Raw genomic sequence first — 26060 nt, 5'->3', positions numbered from 1 at the left:
GTAGATCTTGGTTGGCTTCTTAGCCCTTAGCCATGGTTCATACCATACCCCTTGATGTCTAAATCATGCCATGGTCAAACAAATGGCCACTGGAAAGGTCCATGATAGCAAACGAAGCAAATCTCCCCACACGCGCAGATTTGGCTCTCGGATGCAAGTGTCGGGTAGTCCAGGGTGTTGTTTGGATTTGGATGGCCTAGGGCCCTTAGCCATGGTTCAGACCATACCTTAGGATGTTGGTAAGAGGCTCTGGTTGGTGGTTCAAGTCCCAATGGCCATTAGCCTCGCAAACAACGCAAGGAAACGAAAGCGCTGCTGCTGTATTTTTGGACAGCAAGTTGGTGCTTAGGTTCAGAGGCTCGTTTGAGTTCTTGGTTGGCTTTTAGCCTATGGTCTTGGACTGGATAGTGACTCATCAAGTTAGGAAGGTCATGTTTTTGGCTGTTCATGATTCGGATCATTTTAGAGGTCGTACGAGAATTTACAGTGCAATGTGCTAAAGTGACTCTCGAAAGAGCATTTCATGTTTTGGCCTCCATTCACCAAGATTTCGACTTGTACCATTTTAGGATCATTATTTCAACATTTTAGTCGTATTTTAATTATGACTAAATGATGGTTCGGTGATGGTTCGGGTTGGCACGGAGTCATGATTAAATACTAAGTTAGTTGGGCGTAAATGTCTCATTTTTGGAGTCAATTACAAAGCTTGGTCACGATAAATCATTTGCATATTTTTCATGTTAGATTTTAGTCGCAGCGAGCCTGGGAGCGATCCAACCCAATCAGTAAAATTTTTACAGGATATTTAATGATGTTCTTTAATTATATTACGTGCAAAATATTCATTTTGAGATTTATGCGATATTGCTTGTGTTCACTTTACTATCATGAGATTATTACTTCACCCGGTCGTCAGTTACCGGTCAGTTCAGTTTTGTACCACCCAGTATACTGTGGCATTAGTCTGATCAAACGATTAGTATTTCACCCGGTCGTCAGTTACCGGTCAGGTCAGTTCAGTTCAGTTCAGGGGCCACTTGCGTAGACCATAATCTCACCAGAAAATTATTACTAGCTATTTCATTACAGGGCTCTACGGGGCGAACATTTCACTTACTACTTTCAGTTCAGTTCAGCTTAGTGCACGTAATATTAATTATTCATGATACGATTTCAGTTCAGTTATGCACGTATTTATATTTATCCATGATAAGATATTTACAGTTCAGTTATGCAAGTACTATAATTCCTCATGACATGATATTTTCACTTCGCATGCAATTTTATTATTATCTATTTACTTGTTATTTACGATATATGCATGCTGAGTCTTTAGACTCACTAGACGTGATTGATGTAGGTACTGATGATGTCGGGATCGAGGGCGGGGACCAGTGAGCCAGATCGAGGGTCGGCAGTAGTGGAACTCGAGGACCTCATTTTCATCATTTACTATTTTAGGGCTCAAACATTTTTCTCGTTGTTGGATTATTTTAAATTATTATTTTGCAAATAAACATTTACTTCCGCTGCTATTTTGAACATCAAACTTTATTTATCAATTTATTTATGAATGAGGCATTTTAATTAGTGAAAAAGAAAATTTTTAAATTTTCCACAAATTTTCAAGCACGAATCCAGAGGCCTCGACAATTAAGATAAAAATTCCTTCGTTCCATGGAAAATCTGACCCGGAGGCATACTTATAGTGGGAAAAGAGGGTAGAGTTTGTGTTTGAATGTCACCACTACTCCGAACAAAAGAAGGTTAGGTTGGCGGTGGTGGAATTTTTAGACTATGCTCTCATTTGGTGGGATCAACTAGTGATCACTAGGACGAGGTATAATGAGAGACCCATTGAAACTTGGGATGAGATTAAGAGGGTCATGAGGAAGAGGTTTGTGCCCAATCACTACTAAAGGGAGATGTTTAAGAGACTACAAACTTTGAGGCAAGGGATAAAGAGTGTTGAGGACTACTATAATGAGATGGAAGTATTCATGATTAGGGCAAATATAGAGGAGGATATTGAGACGACGATGGCTCGTTTTCTTTGTGGTTTGAACATGGAGATTCAAGATCAAGTGGAGCTTCGGCACTAGTTTGATCTAGACGAAATGGTGTAAATGGCCATAAAAGTGGAGCAACAACTCAAGAGGTGTGGAGTTGGCCGCACCAATCAAACTAGGGGTTCATCATCTTCTTGGCGATCAAATGTGGTGAAACGTGAGGAGAATAAGGTGGTGACCAAACCCAAGATTGAGACCAAACAAGAGGCGCCTAAACAAGGAGTGCCAGGTAAATCTGAAACTCCTCTTAATCGATCTAGAGATGTTAAATGTTTTAGGTTTCAAGGGTTAGGTCATATTTCTAGTGAATGTCTTAATAAAAGGGTAATGATTTTAAATGACTGTGGTGAGTATGAATCTCATAGTGAGAGTGATGATGATGAGATGTCTGCGTTAGAAGATCCTGATGAGAGATACGAGGCGGTTGTAGGTGAAGCACTAGTGACTAGGCGAATAATGAGTGCCCAAGTCAAGGAGGAGGATACCAACCAAAGAGAGAACTTGTTCCATACTAGGTGTTTTGTAAATCAAAAAGTTTGCAATCTAATCATAGAAGGGGGGAGTTGTACTAATGTGGCTAGTGTTGAAATGGTGGAGAAATTGGGTTTACCTACATTAAAGCATCCTCAACCATATAGGCTTCAATGGTTGAATGATTGTGCAGAAGTGAAGGTTACAAAACAAGTGCTAGTGCCTTTTTCTATTGGGAAGTATGTGGATGAGGGCTTGTGTGATGTGGTACCCATGCATGCTTGTCATATCTTGTTGAGTAGGCCGTGGCAATATGATAGGCGGGTGACACATGATGGGTTCAAGATTAGGTACTCATTTGTGTTGAAGGAGGAAACCATTGTATTACTTCCTTTGTCCCTAAAGCTAGTGTTGAAGGACCAATTGAAAAAAAAAAGAACAGAGATGAGGCCGAAAAAAGAGTTAACTAAAAAGTGAGATGGCCTTTGAAAGAAAAGATGAGATGGTTGAGAAAAAGAGTGATCAAAAGAGTGAGAAGGCCATACAAAATAAAAAAGAGAGGAAAGAAAATGAGAGGAAAGAGGCCAAAAAAAACATATATGGCCCAAAAAATTGAGTTGAAACATATGTTGTGAACACATGAACCACTTGTGTTGATTCTTTATAAAGAGATCCTCTTTAACACAAGTGATATAGCTGGGTCCCTTCCGAGCATTGTTGTTTCACTTTTGCAGGAATTTGACGATATATTTCTGGAGAAGCTACCTCAAGGATTACGACCATTGAGGGGGATTGAGCACCAAATTGACTACATTTTCATTACCTTGTTTGTACTTGATGATGTAGGGGAATGTCTCTATGAATGCCACCCACTTGGCATGCCGCTTGTTCAACATCTTCTGCCCTTTGAGATGCTTTAAGGATTCATGATCCGTATGAATCACAAACTCCCTAGGCCTCAAGTAGTGCTGCCACATCTCTAGCGTCCTCACAAGTGCGTACAACTCCTTGTCGTACGTAGGATAGTTCAGCGCTGCTCCATTGCGCTTCTCACTAAAGTACGCCACTGGCCGTCCTCCTTGCATCAACACTCCGCGAATACCTACACCTGAAGCATCACATTCAATTTCAAAAGTGTTAGAAAAATCAGGTAAAACATGTAAAGGAGCATTAATTAATTTCTGTTTAATAATATTAAATGACTTCTCTTGCTCCTCGCCCCAAATGATATGAATCCACGTGCGTAAGAAAATCAAACACGATTAAATATGAATCGCACCCTCAATTCAATAACAAATAAGGAATTCGTGTTGTTGTCCTGATCTTTTGAATCAAGTGTGTGCGTGATCTTCACCTCTAAACTATGATAAGTTTAGCAACAAATAATCACAATGAAACAATCGAAAACTCGAACGAACCTTCAAAGAACAAGCCTATGACAAATCGCCCTGCTTATAGGAGCAATCCGGAGGAGACTGGGGAGCTTCAACGACAGGTAAGTGAGTTGTTAGATAGAGGTTTTGTGAGTGAGTCCATGTCACCTTGTGCTGTACCTGTTTTACTAGTTCCTAAGAAAGATGGTTCATGGAGTATGTGTGTATATTGTAGGGCAATCAATAACATAAAAGTATAGGCATCCCATACCTAGACTAGATGATATGTTAGATGAATTGCATGGTGCTTGTGTCTTTAGCAAAATTGATTTGAAGAGTGGTTATCACCAAATCAGGATGAGGGAAGGTGATGAGTGGAAAACTGCTTTTAAAACCAAATACGGATTATATGAGTGGATGGTCATGTCTTTTGGCTTAACTAACGCTCCTAACACATTTATGAGGTTAATGAATCATGTCTTGCGTGCATACATAGGAAAATTTATTGTGGTTTACTTTGATTATATCCTAGTGTATAGCAAAAACTTGAATGAGCATATTAATTACTTGAGACTTGTGCTAATCACACTAAGGGCTGAAAATTTGTATGCTAACTTAAAGAAATGTGAATTTTGTACAAGCAAACTTGTCTTTCTTGGTTTTGTAGCAAGCTCACAGGAGATAAAGTGGATGAAGATAAGGTAAGTGCTATTCGAGATTAGCCAACGCCAACTACTGTTGGTCAAGTCCGAAGTTTTCATGATCTTGCAAGCTTCTATAAGAGGTTTGTAAAGGATTTTAGGACATTGGCCGCGCCAATGACAGCAGTGATTAAGAAGAACGTTCCATTTCATTGGGGCGAGGAGCAAGAGAAGTCATTTAATCTTATTAAACAGAAATTAATTAATGCTCATTTACTTGTTTTACCTGATTTTTCTAACACTTTTGAAATTGAATGTGATGCTTCAGGTGTAGGTATTGGCGGAGTGTTGATGCAGAGAGGACGGCTAGTGGCGTACTTTAGTGAGAAGCTCAATGGAGCAGCGCTGAACTATCCTACGTACGACAAGGAGTTGTACGCACTTGTGAGGACGCTAGAGACGTGGCAGCATACTTGTGGCCTAGGGAGTTTGTGATTCATATGGATCATAAATCCTTAAAGCATCTCAAAGGGCAGCAGAAGTTGAACAAGCGGCATGCCAAGTGGGTGGCATTCATAGAGACATTCCCCTACATCATCAAGTACAAACAAGGTAAGGAAAATGTAGTGGCCGACGCACTATCACGGAGGACGTACTAATCTCTACCTTGGAGTCAAAAATTTTGGGATTTGAGCATGTGAAAGAATTATATGTACCAGATGATGATTTTAAAGGTGTGTTTGAAACATGCATGCATGGTCCACATGATAAATTTTATTTGCATCATGGTCTCTTGTTTAAAGAAGATAGGTTGTGCATCCCTAGATCATCCATTCGTAAATTACTTGTTAGGGAGGCGCATGGGGGTGGTTTAATGGGGCATTTTGGTGTGGCTAAGACTTTAAGTGCATTGGATGAACATTTCTATTGGCCACATATGAAACGTGATGTTGAGCGTGTTTGTGAAAAGTGCATAACTTGTAGGCAAGCTAAGTCTAGGACACAACCACATGGATTGTATACACCACTTCCTATTCCTAGTGAGCCTTGGATTGACATTTCTATGGATTTTGTTTTGGGGTTGCCTAGAACTAAGAAGGGGAGGGATTCAATATTTGTTGTTGTTGATAGACTTTCGAAGATGGCACATTTTATAACTTGTCATAAAACTGATGATGCATCTAACATTGCGGATTTGTTCTTTAGGAAAGTCGTTAGGTTGCATGACATGCCTAGGACTATTGTTTCTGACCGTGATGTTAAGTTTTTGAGTTACTTTTGGAAAACGTTGTGGGCTAAACTTGGCACAAAATTTTTGTTTTCTACTACATGTCATCCTCAAATGGATGGACAAACTGAAGTTGTTAATAGAACTTTAGGAACACTTCTGCGTGCTATTCTTAAAAAAACCTTAAAGAATTGATAAGATTGTTTGCCATTTGTTGAGTTTTATTATAATCGTTGCGTGCATTCTACTACAAATTATTCGCCATTTCAAATTGTTTATGGTTTTAATCCTTTGACTCCGTTGGATTTGATGTCTTTACCTGTGAGTGAAAGGTTAAACATGGACGGCAAAAAGAAAGCTGAATTTGTTAGGGGTTTGCATGAAAAGGCAAAGGCCAACATTGAGAAGAAAAATGAGCAATATGCTAAGCAAGCCAACAAGGGGAAGAAGAAGGTGGCATTTGAGAAGGGTGATTGGGTGTGGCTACACTTGCGGAAAGAAAGGTTCCCCAAGAAGCGACGTTCGAAGCTATTACATAGGGGTGATGGACCATTTCAAGTTCTAGAAAGGATCAATGAAAACGCCTACAAACTCGATCTACCAGGTGAGTACAACGTGAGTTCCGCTTTTAATGTTAGTGATTTGTCGTTGTTTGATGTAGGTGATGAACAAGATTTGAGGACAAATTCTTTTCAAGAAGGAGAGGATGATGCGAACACGGTTAGTCAAGTCCCAAGGAAAGCATGGGACCCTTTAGAGCTGCCGGAGGGACCAATTACGAGAGGACGACTGAAGAGGTTCAAGGAAGCATTGTATGGGCTTATGAGCAAAGGAAAAGGACTTACAAGCGAGGTGCAGAGTGTGGAAGGCTTCGTGATGCATGGGAGTACGTGTGGGGGCGAAAGGAACTTTATTCAAGCATCTTTTTAATGACCGAGGCTACATGGACTCGAGCACGGACCTGTACACGGGGTCCGTGCCCCTTACACTCGAGCATGAGAAATCCAGAGCCTACACGGACCCGAGAACGGACATGTACACGGTGTCCATGTTTATTACATTCGAGATGGAGAGTTACAGAGCCTACACAGACCCCACTCCGGACCTGTACACGGGGTCCGTGTCCTTTACGATTTGGCGAGAATGTTTTCCTTCTTTAGAGTTTTAATTTGTTTGGTAACTAGATTTGATATCTTTGGGGATAAGTAAACATATTATTGACGAATTTTGACACAATTCATATTATCATTGATATTTTATCAAAGTTTTAGAGTTTTTCTCTCAAAACATTCAAAGCCTTGCTTTGTTCTTCAAATCAAATTTATCAAAGTTTTTAACTTTGTGGCGTTTGTCGATCGTTCTTGTGCGGATTGTCATAGGCTTGGTCTTTGAAGGTTCGTTCGAGTTTTCGATTGTTTCATTGTGATTATTTATTGCTAAACTTATCATAGTTTAGAGGTGAAAATCACGCACACACTTGATTCAAAATATCGGGACAACAACACGAATTCCTTGTTCGTTATTGAATTGAGAGCGCGATTCATATTTAATCGTATTTGATTTTCTTACGCACGTGGATTCATATCATAAGCTTTATACAGTAAGCGATGGGATTGTAAGGTATCGAGGAAGGATTTGGGTACCTAGAGATGATTCGATTAGAGGAGACATATTGTTAGAAGCACATTCAGCGCCATATTTCATTCATCTAGGAGGTACCAAGATGTATAAGGACTTGCAAATGCTATATTGGTGGCCTGGAATGAAACGATACATTCGAAGTTTTGTATCTGAATGTCTAACTTGCCAGTAGGTGAAAGAAGAGCAGGGATGCTCAAACCTCCTCCTATCCCCGAGTGGAAATGGGAGAACATTACCATGGACTTCGTAGTTGGGTTGCCGAGGTGATCAGTTAGAGGATCTAACGCTATTTGGGTAATCGTTGATCATCTCACCAAGTCAGCTCACTTTTTGCCAGTAAAGACGACATTTTCTATGATTCAATATGCGGAGCTTTATATCCGAGAGATAGTAATATTACAAGAGATTCCAGTTACCATCGTATCTGACAGAGACCCGAGGTTCACGTCGTCCTTCTCGAAGAGTTTACATTCCGCAATGGGGACGAAGTTACTATTCAGTACGGCATTTCATCCTTAGACAGATGGTAAGTCCGAGAGGGTGATACATATTTTAGAAGACTTATTGCGTGCATGTGTGATCGATTTCTATGAGAATTGGGAATCTAAGTTACCGCTAGTGGAGTTCACCTATAACAATAGCTTTCAGTCATCTATAGGTATGGCTCCCTACGAGGCGTTATATGGAAGGAAGTGCATATCGACTATTCATTGGGTTGAAGTCGACGAGAAATCAGAGATTGGTCCAGAGATTGTTCAACAAATTGTAGATGTAGTAGTTAAAATCAGGGACATGATGAAGACTGCTCAGAGACTTCAAAACAGCTACGCTGACAAGAGAAGAAGAAACCTTGAATTTACCGCATGAGATCACTTCTTCGTAAAAATAACAACTATGAAAGGTGTTATAAGATTTGAGAAAAAGGGCAAGTTGAGTCCGAGATTCATAGGGCCATTCGAGATTCTAGAGAAAGTGGGAACACTAGCCTATCGAGTAGAACTGCCACCGAATTTGACAGGTATACACAATGTGTTCCACGTTTCGATGCTAAGGAAGTACATGGCCAATCCTTCACATGTACTAAGCTTTGAACTGTTACAACTATCACCGAACATGTCATACGAAGAAAAGCCTATTCAGATTTTAGACTGACGGGAGAGGAGACTACGGAACAAAGTTACCAAGTTGGTCAAGGTCAATTAGCTGAACCATTCCGACGAAGAAACTACCTGGGAGAACGAAGCCGACATGAGGAGTCGCTACTCGGAACCGTTTGGTAAGCCTAATTTTGAGGACAAAATTTATTTAAGGGGGGAGGAACTGTAGTGCCCCAAACTAGTACATGTAAACCCCATGCATATTTGAATTAATTTATTTATTTATTTATTTAATAATCTAAGTAATGCATACTAAGTGTCAAATTATTTTGAATGCATCCATATTTACTTTATTATGTAAATTTAAAATCTTTTCTCAAGTCTTAGATTTCTGACGAATCTTCGATGTCGAACCGGGGGAATGAGATCGGAGACGATTAAGATGTTAAAGAATTTAAGTCAAATTTATTATTTTATGTCAAGAAAATAGTATTTTTAAAGGTTTATAAATTTTAGCATTTTTAAGGATAAATTTAATTAATAGAGTGAAATGGGAATGTTAAGCATTGTAATTAGCAGAATTTGATAATTTATGAATTTAAATACTTTCACTCAAAATAAAATAATTTAATAATTATAAATTAATTAATTAAATTAAATAATATTTAAGTAAGGGTAAAATTTAAATTGAGGGCTCTTAATCTAAAAATTGAAAGGCTAAATCAGTAATTTATAATATAAAGGCTTAATTAGTAAATTCAATTCGAGTTTTAATTAAACTAAAAAAATTAATTAATATCTTAAGTAAATTATAAAAGAGTCTTTACCCTACCCCATACCCAATTCATGTAACACAACTCACACACTCACTAAAACACCTTAGCTACACACACAAACAGCCGTGACTTTCTTGAGCTTAGGAGCCTCAATTTATTTGCCTTTTTCTTGGTTCTATCATCACCGATCACTCATCCACACGTATCACTGTGGTGTCATGTCACTTTTACGCAAGAAAAACAACCAAAACGCCGCTCCGATCACCTACCGTTTTCCCCGCAACGATATTCGACGGTTCGAGCGTTTAAAAACGCAAAGGCATTTTTAAACCTTTTTTTTCACATCGATCTTGTCATATTATGAATTTTGATGCAAATTATGCATGAAAATTTATTGTTTATATGCAGACATACGTTAAAACAATCGAAACCTTTTTCTGAAAATTTTGTCTCATTTTTCATACGTATTCTTGAGTTTCTTGATTGAAGCCTTCGGTTGGTCTCTCCTGGGACACTGCAGCTGGTTATGGGTAAGCTTTAGGGGTGTTTTGGGTCATGGTTGATGGCTGGTAAGGGCTAGACACGGTCTGGTACAAATGGAAGAGGCCTTACGCACAAGCTGCGCGCAGGTGATAAGGTACGGCTTCGGGCATGGGGTTTGGCATGTGGCTGGACCTGGGTTTGGGGCTATGTTTTAGGTAGTCTCTAAGGGTCGTAGGATGACCCTAGTTAAGGTGGTTCATGGTTTTGTTTCCTAGGAAAAGCGCTGGAACCAGAAAAACTACAGCTGCGCAGGTGCATGTAAGAGGCTGTAGGTGGTTCGCTGCTGCGATTTAGTGCATGGGCTGGTTAGGGTGAGCCTATATGGGGTGGTTCATGGGCTGGCTGGCTGGCTGGGTAGATGTCTGGAACCAAAAACGTGCAGCTGTGCACAGGAAGGCTCGCGGGAAGGGGCAGTCACGGCTTTGGCTTGTTTAGGGGTTGGGCTGCGGGTCTCGGCTAGAAAGGGCTCAACCAAGGGCTTATGTGGTGTCTAATGTTCGAGTCTAGGGCTTGGTTCGGGTCCGGTTGGCGTTGGTTTAGGCGTAGAGTTGTGATAAGTGCATAGGCGTCATATTGCATTCATTGGGAAGTTCTCTTCAAGGAGATGTTGGTCACGTTTATTTTGGGCCTTGGTCATAGTTCGGGGCTGTCTTAGGGGCTTGGACATTAGATTAGGATGTGGGCTAAGTATGGTTCGAGTCCCGAGTCGTTCGGTAAGTCGTAGTCTATTTTAATTAATTCGGGAATCGCATGTGTACGTTTGAGCTTTTGTGCTAAGCTTAGTAATTTAAATTTTAAGGTCATGGCAACAAGTCCAGGGTGTTCCAACGAAGTCCACGATGTTCGAAAATATGTATCACGTGCAAAATAATTATTTTTGAGCTATGCGATTTGTCTTGTTGCCAAATTATGTAACGGGTTTGGAAGCCGAAGAACATGTCCGAGGACCTCTCCAACCTATTCAGAGGATTAGGATATGGTAGGGAGCGGACATCCAGTCCAAGGGCAGTGGTGATCCCTGCCGGCCCAGGACTATGGTTTAGTTTGATCAAACGATTTATGTGTATGGGCCACTTGCATTGAACAGAACTCTACACAAAATTATTTATGTTTATGATTATGCATTACAAGTATCTAAAAATATGATTTTTATGAATTTTTTTATGCAGGAAAGTCGTGTTATACATATTTATGTTTATAATATTTTATGTACGATCTAAGTTTAAATTGCATGGATTTTATTATGTATTATTCGTTATTTACGGTTAATGCATGCGGAGTTAGACTCTCTAGATTTGATCGATGCAGATGATGTAGTTGAGGAGACGGGAGGTGGTGACCAGTGAGAAAGCTCGGGCATGTGGCAGTGCAAACTCTAGAACTTTGTAGTTTAAGTTATATTATTACGCATGTTTTTAAACTATTTACTATGACTTTTGATTTATTAGGATTGATGATAAGCAAATTAAATTTATAATTTTGTTAGATTATTTTTAAATTAAATTGGTATTTTTTTTTGGATTTAATATTAATTGGATGTTGGTGATTTATTTTAAATGATGGAGTTTTAATACTAATTTTATTTTATTATGAGTGGTGACCGTTAACTTATTTTAAGAGCTATAATTTTAATAAATTATTTAATAAGAAAATTTTAAATTTTTTCGCAAATGATAAAATAGTAGTATTTTAAGATACGGTTGATCACATTATCAATGTTAAATAAGTCATATTCGACGAATTTATTGGCTCGAGAGAAAAAATGACCCCCCAAAAAATCCAAATTATTGTATGAAAACTTAACAGTGACAATTACATGACTAAATCTTAAACAAATAAAATAAGAAGATTAAAAATGCAATTTTATCTTTATTGGTAGAGATATAAAAATAAGCAGTTAATCCCTTAGGATCTAAGCTTGATACAACTTTTCATCATTTCAAAATTCTCACTAAATTCATGTAGCTAGCTTGAAGGAACTAATTTACAAGACACATAACTCAAGATGTATGTTGCAGTTCTTAAAACATCTCTCCAAAACGAAGTAGGCAAATTAGATTGTGCATCCATAACTGAGTATTTTTCATATCTAAAATGTTAGAGTAGATGCCCTGCAAGCCAATTGTTGGATAGAGATTTTATTGACTTAGTTGTAATAAACAATCTTTATTTTAATAAAATTTAACTTTTACTGGTTTCGTTTCACTTTATCTTTATATCCATGCGATCAGCGTAGATATGGTCCTTGATTATGCTTTAATACAAATGAATCGTAATTCGATGTTGAAACTCATTTGTAAACACTGCATATTCTAAATTCGTCCCTAGTCGATTCAACTGCCTAAAACATGGATAAATGTCGCTTGAGCTCGAGACTAGCATCTGTGATGTTGTGTACTGCGTTTCTTGGCAAGGGCATAGAGATGTCCAAACATGCAGATGGGTAGACATATGATGATTATACCGAACAACCCTCCCTCGGACTTTCTAAGTGGTTATCAATAATCGAGATGATAAGTCCGTGGTTATGATTGTACACCATTAGTCCATACGACCCAGGACAACACTGAGGCTCTATATGCTAGGGATGTGCTTTGACTCGTTTACTAGCTCCAGGAGAGTCATCAAGTGGCGAGGTTGGGTACAGTTGCGAAACATATAGGAGCCAGTGCATTGTATTAGGGGATTCACCGCTCAGCCGCGAGTGTGGATATCCTATGTGATCTGATGAAATTATAATGCATGGAATATCGGGCCAGAGTATGAGATACGTTAGAGAAGGAGTTCTCGAACGGTACATGCGATGCCACTATTTATATTTATCACATAGTTATTGAATTATCATGCAACCCTCGATGAACCAATGGTTGCAGATTCGATCGGGATATATGAGATGAAGGGACCGTACTATACGTTATTCATAATCGACTAGTTCTTACAGGCACTATCAGTGATACCTAGGGGATCATGGGGCGATGTTACTAGACGCTCTTACCATGATCCGATGGATGCAATCAGAAATGAGTTCTGACAATCTTGATCAAGGTGTTGATGAAAAGAATGATAGGGTAAGCCCGAATAAAGGATTATTTCCTGAATCACAAAGAATTGTGAACCCATGACTAGCTGTATCCCTGAACCATTCAGGGTCACACAAGAACTGGATCGTTTGTTCCCGTTGAGAGAATAAATTTAAGAAATTGAATTTATATAATATAGTAAATTCAAATAATTGAATTTATGATAATTAAATTTTGAGAGAATAAATTCAATGAGTTGAATTTATAAAATTTGAGAATTTAATTTATTAAACTCAAATGTTGGGTTTATTAGATATTAAATTTTGGAGGTGATATAAATTCAAGGAGTTGAATTTATAATTTAAATAATAAATTCAAATGTTTAATTTGTAATTAATTTAATTAATTAAGCTAAAAAGTTGAGTTGATTAATTATTGAATTAAAATTGGTGAGAAGTATGTTTAATGGGCTTGTAGGAGTACAAGTCCAACATACTTAATAATTAAATTTTAATAGACTTTGATTAAATTAATTAAACTAGTTGGACTAGCCCAATTAATTAATCAAGTCCATTAATATTAATTATATGTATTAGGTCATGGGTTAATTATAAGTAAGTGTTGAGAAGTCAAAACCCTAGCCTCCACCCACCATAATTTCGAGAAACCCTCTTCCAAAAAAAAAAAAAAATCGGCCACCTCTCTTGAGAAAGAAGTTTGGGTCGCCTATCAAACTTTGATCTCCTACGTAAATTCTCTTTCATATTCTCTAGTGCAATTTGGAAGAGGATCAAGCGATCTAGTCGTGAACTTGATAGGAGGATCAAAAAAGGAGTTCATCGAAGAAAGTTCGTAGGGATTCATCAAGAGCTAATCCATTTATACCGGATTAGTTGGAGTCAAGTGATTTAACTCACAAAGGTATAACGATTCTAACGCCATATGCTATGAATGTTTATGATAAAATCATACGAGCGCCCAAAGCAAAACATATTTTGATTGTCAAAATAAATAAAAAATTTTAAAACTTCCGCTACGTTTGGGCCGTAGAAAACTGGGATCCAACCGTGGTATCATAGCCAGGTTTTTCTAAATCGTATGGTTTTGATATTGAATAATTTATTTCTAACCATACAAGAAAATTTTTCAGAAAATTGTAGCACCATTAAAATTATTTTTTTTCAGAAAAAAAAAAAATATTTTTGGATCTACCCGAAACTGTTCCGGGCAGACCGCTCGCAGCGCGCACAGGAGCACCGTCACTGCCCGAAACGTTCGGGAAGTGATCGGCTGCCCGGGAGTGTCTCGGGAAGCGTGTTGGCTGATGGGCTTGAATTGTTTGGGCTTAGAGTGCAATTTTCTGATTTTTCAAATTTTTTGGTAAAATTGATATTTTTGAAAATTAGTTCAAATTTTCTTTTTGAAAATTAATTTTTGGAAAATTAATAATTTTCTTGTAAAATAAATAATTAGAATATGATTTTAATTATTTATGGTAAAAATGATTTACAAGAAATCAATTATTATTGATTTAATTGGAAATTAAATAAAGGTGTTTATTTAATTTATTTATTCTTTAACAATTGTGGTGGTTAGTGATAAAATTATTACATATATGATTTATCAATTAATATAAATTTTTTTAATTAAATTGATGTTAATATTTGATATTAAATACATGAAGGATGATCGAGAGCCTTGACCAATGTGTTAGGTGTATGTTAGAATATTTTACTGTTTTTATTCATTTTATTAATATTTGATATTATTAAAGTGAGCCTGGTTTATGGATCGTTCCCACCCCATGAGATGTATCCCTTATGTGCTGTGGCTATTTAAATGTAATTATTAGAAATAGTGGGAGATCAAGACTGGAAGATGGTGGGCCCGATGAACAAAATTAAGACATGTAAAATATTGGAAGCACTTGTAATAGTTGCATTTGCATCCCTGCATTCACCTAAGTTTTGGACCTGGATCCATATATGGCTCACATGGATCTAATAGTGTTGGCGATCGATCATCTTTATTTATTGTTGAATGTCATATTATGATATATGCGATATATAGTAGTATGCATGTATGTATATTATTACATAATATAGTTGCATGAATCCGGCAAACATACAAACTCGTGGCACGCAATTTTAAATTAAAATGATGAAACAATTTTAAAACTAAAATCCTTCATTTTGAATATGATTCAAAATTTATATCAAACCGTAAAAGTAAAAATTAAAAGAGTTTAATTTTTCCTTGCCTTCCATCAACCTTGGTTGCATGTTGATCGCTACCCGCTGACAGTGTCTGGCTCATATTATTGGGTAGGCCTGGACGTCAAAAGCTGTGTCTTCCATCGGACATATGATGTGAATTGAGTGGAACTCCCATGACTTCGGCTCATTGGCGACCGTTCACTACAATTCAATATTGATGGGTCGGTTTGACACGTGAAAATAAACGGCGTCATATTATTGGGTCTTTATTAAACGTGAGGCGAAACACGCGGAGGTTGCACATGGATGCAATTGGATTCTACCTTTTAGAAATTATAATTGGCTGATATTATTCGGGATTATAATTGGCCAATTGGACTCTACGTGCCCACTAAGAAAAAACGATTTCTCTTTTTCATCAGAGGGTGGTGGAAATGTCAAAATAGTGGGAGTGAGATTTATAAAATAAAATCCATATTTTATATCTTAAAATTATTTTAAAATAATCAACAACAATTATTCTGTTTCAATATCAGTATATTTTCGATTTCGTCACGTAATACATTTTTGTTATTAACAAGCTAACCGAACCAAACTTTCAAGACTGGTTGAGAAATTGTTCTGAATTCGGAGAAAAATGCACAAACTAATGTCAGTCCTGTTGAACTGACAAAGCAAGCAAGATGGTAGGACCATATTATGCAAGCTAAAGTGTAACATGCTCGCTTTTATGTCAAATGAACTGTAGGGATAGTTTGAGGAAATGTTGAATGCTGCTGACATTCGAATGCACTTGCAAGAGTTGCATGGTGTATGAAACTCATACAATGATGCACACCACTTTCAAAGAGCTCATGACTACACGTATGCAAGATGGGGCTTTGACCCATGAGCGTGGTGTACGTATGACTGAGCTTATTGAGAATGTGGTGAGCCTGGAATATGTGATTCCTAACGAGTTACTAGATAACATCAATTTGTTGTCTCTCTCTTCCTCATTTGACGGGGTTATGGTTAACTTCAATTTGAATAAGATAGATGATAGCCTTGAAGAGCTAGTCAATAAGCTTATGACTTATGAGATCAACATAAAAGAGAAAAATGTTGTTTTTCTAATGGGCCTTTCGTCAGATGAAAAATGGCCCACAAAGTAAGGGAAAGAAATGTTCTGTCAAAAACAAACCCAATAAGAGGCAAACTCTGAACGACACTCAAAGGGCCTACAAAGCTCGATAAGTCAGAACATATTTATTTCACTGCAAGAAGTCTGGACATAAGAAATTATATACCTCAGAAATGTTCTGAAAATGATAAGTGAATGTCCAAGTAAACATGGTTTCAACAACAAAAGATGATCCAAATCCCACACAAATATGGTACGCTAGACTATGTATTTCTAAAAGAAGGATGTACAAGCTAGTGGGAGAAGGTATGTTTGACCCGTCAGACATAAATTCTCTACCAACTTGTGAGTCATGTCTAAAAGGAAAAATGACTAAGACTTCATTCAATGGAAACGTGGAACGTGCGCATGGTTTACTGGATTTTATCTACACAGACGTTTGTGGCCCGCTAAGTGTTAGCACAAAATATGGGCGATCCTACTTCATTACCTTTACTAATGACCTTTGAGGTATTGGTATGTTTATTTGATGAAACACAAATCTAAAGCATTTGAAAAGTTCAAATAATTCAGATTTGAAGTAGAAAAACAGCTAGAAAGAAGTATTAACGCACTTCGATCTAATCGAGGTGGAGAATACTTGAGTGTTGAATTTTTGGGTTGTCTAAAAGAGAATGGGATTCTCTCACAGTAGACTCCACCAGCAACACCCAATTGAATGATGTTTCTGAATGTCGAAATCGAACCCTGATGGACATGGTTCGATCCATGATGGGATTCACTGAACAACCTACATCGTTTTGGGGCTTTGCGCTTGAAACTGCGGCAATGTTGTTGAATAATGTCCATACCAAAGCAGTGGATAAAACATCATATGAGATATGGATGGGAAAAACTCTCAAATATTCTTACATGAGAATACAGGGATGTCTTGCTTACGTGAAGCAGACAGTGGGATACAAATTGGATAGTAGATCCACTTTGTGTTACTTTGTAGGATATCCAAAGAATTCTGTTGGATATTATTTCTATCATCCCAATGAAGCAAAAGTATTTATTTCAAGAAATACCCCTTTTTTGGACAAAAAGTTTCTATTAGATAGAAAAAGCAAGATGATAGAACTTGAAGAAATTCAAGATACTCCCTCAACTTTAGAAGTTGAACCTAATCCCCAAGGAACAGTAGTTGAAGTACAAGCTCCTAGAAGGTCTGATAGGGTTATTAGACCACCTGCAAGATATACGCTTCTTCATGAACAAAGCCGTGATGAGCATTGTGATGAATGTGATCCAATGAATTTCAAAGAAGCAATATCTGATACTGATTCAAGCAAATGGCTTGAAGCCATGCAGTCTGAAATGGACTCTATGTATTCGAACCAAGTCTGGACCTTAGTGGATCCACCTAAGAGAATCGTTACCATAGGATGCAAACGGATCTACAAAAGAAAGCTTGGGCCGGATGGGAAGGTAGTGACCTTCAAAGCAAGACTGGTTGCAAAAGGTTATACTCAAAGGCAAGGAATTGACTATGAGGAAACTTTTTCACCGGTAGCTATGTTTAAGTCCATTAGAATACTACTAGCCTTAGCAGCATGGTATGAATATGAGATATAACAAATGGATGTAAAGACTGCATTCCTCAATGGAGACATCAAAGAAGAGATTTATATGTCTCAACCTGAGGGATACACATCAGTAGGAAGTGAGCATAAGGTATGCAAACTTCAGAGATCTATATATGGTCTCAAACAGGCGTCAAGGAGTTGGAACCTCAGATTTGATAGCACTATCAAAGAGTTTGGTTTTGCTAAGAATCCTGAGGAACCATGTGTGTACAAGAAAGTTAGTGGGAGTGCAGTGACATTCCTTATACTTTATGTTGATGACATCCTACTCATTGGGAATGATATAGGATTATTGCACTCAACTAAAGTATGATTAGCAAGTAAATTCTCCATGAAAGACATGTGTAAAACATCCTATGTATTGGGAATACAAATCTATAGAGATATATCAAAAAAGATGTTGGGGCTCACCCAAGCCACTTATATCGATACCGTTATAAAAAAAATTCTCTGTGGAAGAGTCCAAGCAAGGATACTTACCAATGTGTCATGGTATTACTCTATATAAAGCTATGTGTCCCAAAACTGATGAAGAGATAGAGATAATGACACGTATTCCATATGCGTCAGCCATTGGTAGTATCATGTATGGTATGATATCGACACGTCCCGATGTTGCTTACGCCATGAGTGTTACAAGCAGATATCAGGCGAACCCTGGTCCAATGCATTGGAGGGCCGTGAAAGATATTCTTAAGTACTTGAGAAGGACTAAGAATTTGTTAATGGTCTATGGGGGTGGAGAATTGAAATTGGATGGCTACACTGATTCTAGCTTCCAATGTAACGTAGATGATTCGAAATCAACGTCTGGTTTTGTATTCATGCTTAATGGTGCGGCTTTCTTTTGGAAAAGTTCCAAGCAAAACACAGTTGCGGATTCCACCACTGAAGCTGAATACATTGTTGCATTTGCTGCAGCCAAAGAGGCAGTTTAGATGAGGAATTTTGTCCAAGAGTTGGGCGTTATTCCTAATGGAGTTGATCCAGTCCCATTGTAGTGCGACAACACTGGTTCCATTGCGAAAGCAAAGGAACAAAGGTCTCATCAGCGATCCAAACATGTACTGAGGAAGTTCCACATCATACGGGAGATTGTGGGAAGAGGAGACACATCAGTCGAAAGAGTCCCCTCTGCAGATAATGTTGTTGATCCACTTACAAAGCCCTTGCCATGACCATTGTTTGAGAAGCATCGCGAAGCAATGAGATTAAAGTTTATGGGTAGTTGGCTATGGGGCAAGTGGGAGATTGTTAGAGTAGATGCCCTGCAAGCCAATTGTTGGCTAGGGATTTTATTGATTTAGTTGTAATAAACAATCTTTATTTTAATATAATTTAACTTTTAATGGTTTCGTTTCACTTTATCTGTATACCAATGCGATCAGCATAGATAAAGTCCTTGATTATACTTTAATACAAATGAAACGTAATTCGAAGTTGAAACTCATTTGTAAACACTGCATATTCTAAATTCGTTCCTAGTCGATTCAGCCGCCTAAAACATGGATAAAGGTCGCTTGAGCTCGAGACTAGCATCTGTGATGTTGTGTATTGCATTTCTTGGTAAGGGCATAGAGATGTCCAAACATGCAGATGGGTTGTCATATGATGATTATACCGAACACCCCTTCCTCGGACTTTCCAAGTGGATATCATTCATCGAGAGGATAAGTCCGTGGCTATGATTGTACACCATTAGTCCTTATGACTCGGGACAACACTGAGACTCTATATGCTAGGACTGTGCTTTGATTCGTTTACTGGCTCCAGGAGAGTCATCAGGTGGCGAGGTTGGGTACAGTTGCGAAACATATAGGAGTCAGTGCATTGTAGTTGGGGATTCACCGCTCACATGCGGGTGTGGATATCCTATGTGATCTAATGAAATTATAGTGCATGGAATCTCGGTCCAGAGTATGATATGTACATTAGAGAAGGAGTTCTCGAACGGTACATGCGATGCCACTATTTATATTTATCATATAGTTATCGAATTATCATGCAACCCCCGATGAACCAATGGTTGCAGATTCGATCGAGATATATGAGATGAAAGGACCGTACTGTACGTTAATCAAAATCGACTGGTTCTTGCAGTCACTATCAGTGATATCTAGAGGATCATGGGGCGATGCTACTAGACGCTCTTACCATGATCCGATGGGTGCAATCAGAAATGAGTTCTGACATTCTTGATCAAGGTGTTGATGAAAAGAATGGGGCTAACTAGGGTAAGCCCGAATAAAGGATTATGTCTTGAATCACAAAAATTTGTGAACCCATAGCTAGCTATATCCCTGAACCATTGAGGGTCACACAAGAACTGGATCGTTTGTTCCCGTTGAGAAAATAAATTCAAGAAGTTGAATTTATATTATATAGTAAATTCAAGGAGTTGAATTTATGATAATTAAATTTTGAGAGAATAAAGTCAAGGAGTTGAATTTATAAAATTTGAAAATTTAATTTATTAAACTCAAATGTTGGGTTTATTAGATATTAAATTTTGGAGGTGATATAAATTCAAGGAGTTAATTTATAATTTAAATAATAAATTCAAATGTTGAATTTGTAATGAATTTAATTAATTAAACTCAAAAGTTGAGTTGATTAAATATTAAATTAAAATTGGTGGAAGTGTGTTTAATGGGCTTTTAGGAGTACAAGTCCAACATACTTAATAATTAAAGTTTAATGGACAATGATTAAATTAATTAAACTAGTTGGACTAGCCCAATTAATTAATCAAACCCATTAATGTTAATTATATGTATTAGGTCATGAGTTAATTATAAGTAAGTGTTGAGAAGTCAAAACCCTAGCCTCCACCCACCATAATTTCGAGAATCCCTCTTCCAAAAGGTAAAAAAATTCGGCCACCTCTCTTGAGAAAGAACTTTGGGTCGTCTCTCAAACTTTGATCTCCTACGTAAAATCTCTTTCATATTCTCTAATGCAATTTGGAAGAGGATCAAGCGATCTAGTCATGGACTTGATAGGAGGATCAAACAAGGAGTTCATCGAAGAAAGTTAGTAGGGATTCATAAAAAACTAATCCGTTTATACCGGATTAGTTGGAGCCAAGTGATTTAACTTACAAAAGTATAACGATTCTATCGCCCTATGAATGTTTATGATAAAATCGAGCGCCCAAAGCAAAACATATTTTGATTGTCAAACTAAATAAAAAAATTTAAAATTTCCGCTGTGTTTGGACACGTAGAAAACCGGGATCCACCGTAAAAATGTAACATCCCCCGTCAATTCTTAAGGTGTTTCTTGTCCTATCAAAGGAGAAATAACAAACGGAAAGGAAATGAAATTAAATACGATGAAGCTAGCTAATTAGGTGTTGGCTTCTTTCGTTGTTCATTTTTCGAAATACACATCTCGAAAATGGTTTAATTATATTTGATGAGAGTGACAAATATTAATATGTCATCCATTAAGGCATATAATCAAAATACATTATTCATATTTATGATATTTATCTATTATATTATGTTGATTTAACTGGACAAAATAAATGTGTAAAATCTTCAATTGCAACTCCAACTTAATAATGGTTCAAGATCAATTGTTTAACCTAATTAATTAAGAGCTTACCAAGCCTTCCTCTCACCCTCAATTACTTGCAACACCCCATTTGAGCCGCCGGCCACGAGAGTACACCGTTCCTCCCCCATCTGCCGCCAGCAAATGCCGCTAACGAAACTCCGGTCGGTCGGAGCCACCAAATCGAACCCGCGGACCCAAATCGGGTTGCCCCACCTTTTATCATACACAAAAATATGATTATTCTCTGATCCACAGCTTAACAATCCTCCGTTTCTCCAAACAGATAAACCCACGAATCTTTTGTAGTTTACGTGGCCTCTGTAAGTTCGGATCAGCCTTAGGTTTTTTGTGTTCCACATCATCAAACATCCATCGATGGACGAGGAAACAATTGTTTGCGAGTCAAGAAATCTGGTATACGTCACGGGTTTCTGGTGCCCGTCTAGGACAAAGACCGGGTCGACCGTTTGCCGGATATCGTAGCCATATATTTTCCGATCGGTGCATCCGACGGTGACGAGAGGTTCACCGAACGGGTTGAACTCGACTGAGCAAACCGGGTTACGGGCGGCCCGATTTGGCTGCACAGACGCGAGGCAGCTTCCCGTGTCACACCGGGGGTCCCACATTTGCATGGTTCCGTCGTCCGAAACGGATGCTCCGATAATCGGTTCGGATATCGAATAGTCAATGCCCCAAACCCGCCTCCCGCCGTGCTCGTCGCGCTCGAAAATGGGCACCCGTCTCTCCAGATCGTACTCCATCACCACCCCATCGTAGTCTCCGGACCCGAGAACCCGAGACCCCGATCCGGGCTTCCATTTCAGGCTGCTGAGCTTCGCCGGTGTGCACATATAGTACTCGCATGCTGCGGCGTGGTCGAGAAACCTGACTCCACCCTCGCCACTCTCGGGCGATAAAATTGAATTGTGGACGTTGTAAATTCTGATTTTTCTGGCGATGCCGCCTGTGGCCAAGAGAGTGTCGCTTTGGTCGAACTCCACCACCCCAATGGCGTCGGAGACGGTGGAGGAGAAGGAGGATATGACGGTGGAGAGGCTGAAATCCCATTCGCACCTTGCTTCCTCTTCTTGATCATCATCTCGTAGAGATTGGTGGCTTCTTTCTTCGTTTTCTTCTCCTTGTCTGGTGTCTGAAACTGAGCAGCTTGGAGGATTTTGGGTGGGGTATTGGGATGAAAAGTTTTTCATTTCCCATTCACATGAAATTGGTTCTTAGTTTTAATCTGAGTTGTTGTGGAGGAGGACTGAGAGGGTTGCCTTTTTTTCTTTTCTTTTTTCAAATTTCTCTTTATTAATTACTATTTATATATATATATATACATATATATATATATATTTATATATATATATATTGAGGGGTGTAGGGTGGGGGCTTTTCAACCAATCAAGAATGGCTTTGTGGAAGCTTATGCTTTAAATTTTTCAGATGAACATACGGATGAGGATATTAGAAAACAGAAAATCAAAAATAGTTTTATAATGTAAAATATATATACGGATAAGGATATTAGAAAACAGAAAATCAAAAATAGTTTTATAATGTAAAATATATATATATTTCATCTTCATTCAATAAGAAAATATCATCAAACTTATTATAATTGAAAAAATTTTTTTATCTAAAACTATCATATCTTAATTAAATTTTTTTTAAATTTTTAAATGATTATATCATATTTTACTTAAAAAAATATAATAAAAACTATTTTAACATTTTTATATTTGATATCATCTCTAGAAAAATATTATTTAAGATCAAAAAATTTTGATACATATAATGAACACATCATCTGTCAAGTGATACTAGTTAATATAAAATATTATGTCATATATTTTGAATAACACAACAACTCATATGAGATTGTCTCACTTATCAATATTGTGAAATAGATATCTAAACCGATTGACTTTTGAAAAATATTTAATTTTTATGTAAAAATTTTCATTTTCACTGCATATATGGATCAAGTCGATCGATTTCATAGGAGACATACTCTTTAGGGAAAATGTAATTTCAGTTTCTTATATTTGAGTTTTTTTATTTTATATGTTCTCATAATCATGTATTAGCCATATGTTTTTTTAATATTTGATAATTTAGTCATTTTGGGAGCGTTGAAATTACATTGTATACATAAGAGTCGTACCGAAAAAATTATCAAAATTGTAAAAAAAATAAAAAACAAAAATTAATAGTCATTGAAATTTGACAACAAAAAACACTAAAATCGCAACAAAAAGGTAAAAATAAAATACCAAAATTTTAATTTTCCATTTTTTATTATATGCGTATATACATTTTTTAATAATTGGGGGTAATGAATAGGTGATTTGTAACCTAATTCACATTCAATACATTAAAGAAAATAAAAATAATTAAATAAATCTTCAAGATGATTAATTTTGTGGAGAAAATTTTTAGATGTGATGTGAGCCAGTGAGATTTTGGTATATATTATGAATCTAGATTTCATTAAAAATCTTCTTTTCTTTTAACAATATTTACCACAATAAATTGCATTTATAAAAAATAATATTCTAATAGAGGTTTTTTCGAAAAACATATTAACCCTATGTAAGATTGGAAAATAAATTGGTTTTTAAAAAATGAGTCACCCTCTGCATTATAAATAAATAAATAAAGATGTCTTTATTAAATTAAATATGTCTATAATATTGATAATAATCAAAATTTATATGTAAAAAATATATGCAAAAACAATCTGCATTATTTTTCATAGTATCACGCTCTTTTTAATAATTATCATAATCAAAATATATCAATGATCAAAAATCAAAAGATATTATGATATCAAGGTCTTTAAACTCCATTATATTATATTGTCCAAATATTTTAACAATTTATTTTTCAAATAATAATATCTAATTTAAAAGCTCGTAAAACAACTTATGAATCGTAGTGTGTACAATTTGATAATAAAAATCCACAAAGTGAAGATTTAATTACATTTGACATAAAATTTTTTTTCAAATACCAGCATTTTCCCTTCTCTTTTTTATTTTTATCTTTTTTCCATTTCTTTTGATCACTGACCAAATTTTCGAAATTTGTCAACTCAGTATTTGAACAAATAATTTGATTTATTAATAAATAATTTAGTTTTGGATCTAAAACAATCCTCGTGTTAGAAAGAACTGGAATTAATCACAATTATCAACATGTTCGTTTGTTCTTTTAATTTAATAGAGAATGAACGTGAAATCCACAAAATCAGTATAAAATTAGATTCGAAACACATGGTGTCAAATGGTTAAATCGAAAACTTGGGCACGTGAAAAAGAAGAAGAAGAAGAGAGTAGGAAATTTTATTTAGGGAAATTGTGAGACATTGCTTTTGGGGGAATTAAAAGTGCATGGGTAGACTAATTAAATGTAATATTTAATAATAAAATTTGAAGTGTGGGTGGTTTTGTATGTAGTTTTAAAGTAATGGAGGGGACAAGAGGAACGGTGTATTCTTGTGTACCTCAAATGTTTGCACAAAAAGCTTGTGGTCATAGGTTGTTGACATCGGGGCTTTCTTACGTGGTCTCATCCAAGCCTTTTGTCCCTCCCTCACCTATATTCTATTTCGTGTACAATTGTATTCCCCACTTTCTACTTGATCGAGACACTTGAATCATCAATGATAGTTATTCGATTAATAATTCGGAGTTTTTTTTTTTTTTTTTTAAAAAAAAAGAGAAATTTTATCATTTTTTTGGATAAAGGGAAAACGGTCAATTTAAACATATGAGTTATCATATTTTATGTTTTCATCGTTCAACTTGTCGAATTTTGTTGGCAGAGTTATTTTATAAACTTTTTCATTATTTTCGATCATTAAAAAAGTTAGATCGGAAATTGCACTCGGGATCATGGGAACAATGTTGAGATCTCGTTTCTCTCATGCCCAAACGCAGCGGAAATTTTAAAGTTTTATTTTGTTTTATTTTATTTTGACAATCAAAATATTTGGTTGAGCACTAATATGGTTTAAATTAAATAAACATTCATAAGGAGTTTAGTATATATCTTTAGTAAACAATTTTCACTTGGCTCCAACTACTCCGGTATAAGCGGACGTAGCTCTTGTTGTAAATCCCTACGAACGTTCTTCGATCTACTAATTCGGTCCACGACTGGAATATTTGTTCCTCTTCTAATTTGCACTAGAAAATTAGAAGATGTTTTTGCGTAGAGATAGAGCATGAAGAAGAAATCGAGATTTTTGAGAGCATCACACAAAAATGGGAAGAGCCGAAAAAATGAATTCTCGCAAAAAGCTTTCGGATGCATCCTTTTGTAAATAAGAATCAAAATCTAATTATTATTTCTAATCTTTTATATACTTAATTAATCTAATTAATTAAGTTAATTAAAGATTCTAAAAATGCATGCCAACCTTTTTGCCAATCTCGATTTTTCCTTTTGCAATGTCTATATATTCTTTCCACCGAAAATTGCATGCATTATAATAAAAATTAATATATTTTCTAATCCATCCTTTGTGTGCAAGTTTTATAAAATTATGTTATTATGAATATTTTCATATTAAATAAATCAATATCATATTTTATGAAAACTTAGTGGGCCATATTTTAATTCAATTAAAATATAATTTGATTATTAAAACCCATTTGAAC

General features: G+C 36.6%; 1 protein-coding gene across 1 annotated transcript; it reads right to left on the bottom strand.

Annotated features, from left to right (window-relative positions):
• Positions 1 to 21311: 21311 nt before the first annotated feature.
• Positions 21312 to 22684, bottom strand: LOC140990277 (WD repeat-containing protein RUP2). Its single transcript, XM_073459883.1, has one exon. It carries the CDS (start codon positions 22599 to 22601, stop codon positions 21435 to 21437), a length of 1167 nt encoding a protein of 388 aa, XP_073315984.1. The 5' UTR covers positions 22602 to 22684; the 3' UTR covers positions 21312 to 21434.
• Positions 22685 to 26060: the final 3376 nt, after the last annotated feature.

This window comes from Primulina huaijiensis, chromosome 12 (genome assembly GCF_012295235.1).
Source record: "Primulina huaijiensis isolate GDHJ02 chromosome 12, ASM1229523v2, whole genome shotgun sequence".
Taxonomy (NCBI): Eukaryota; Viridiplantae; Streptophyta; class Magnoliopsida; order Lamiales; family Gesneriaceae; genus Primulina; species Primulina huaijiensis.
This window is presented reverse-complemented; position numbering and strand designations above follow the sequence as displayed.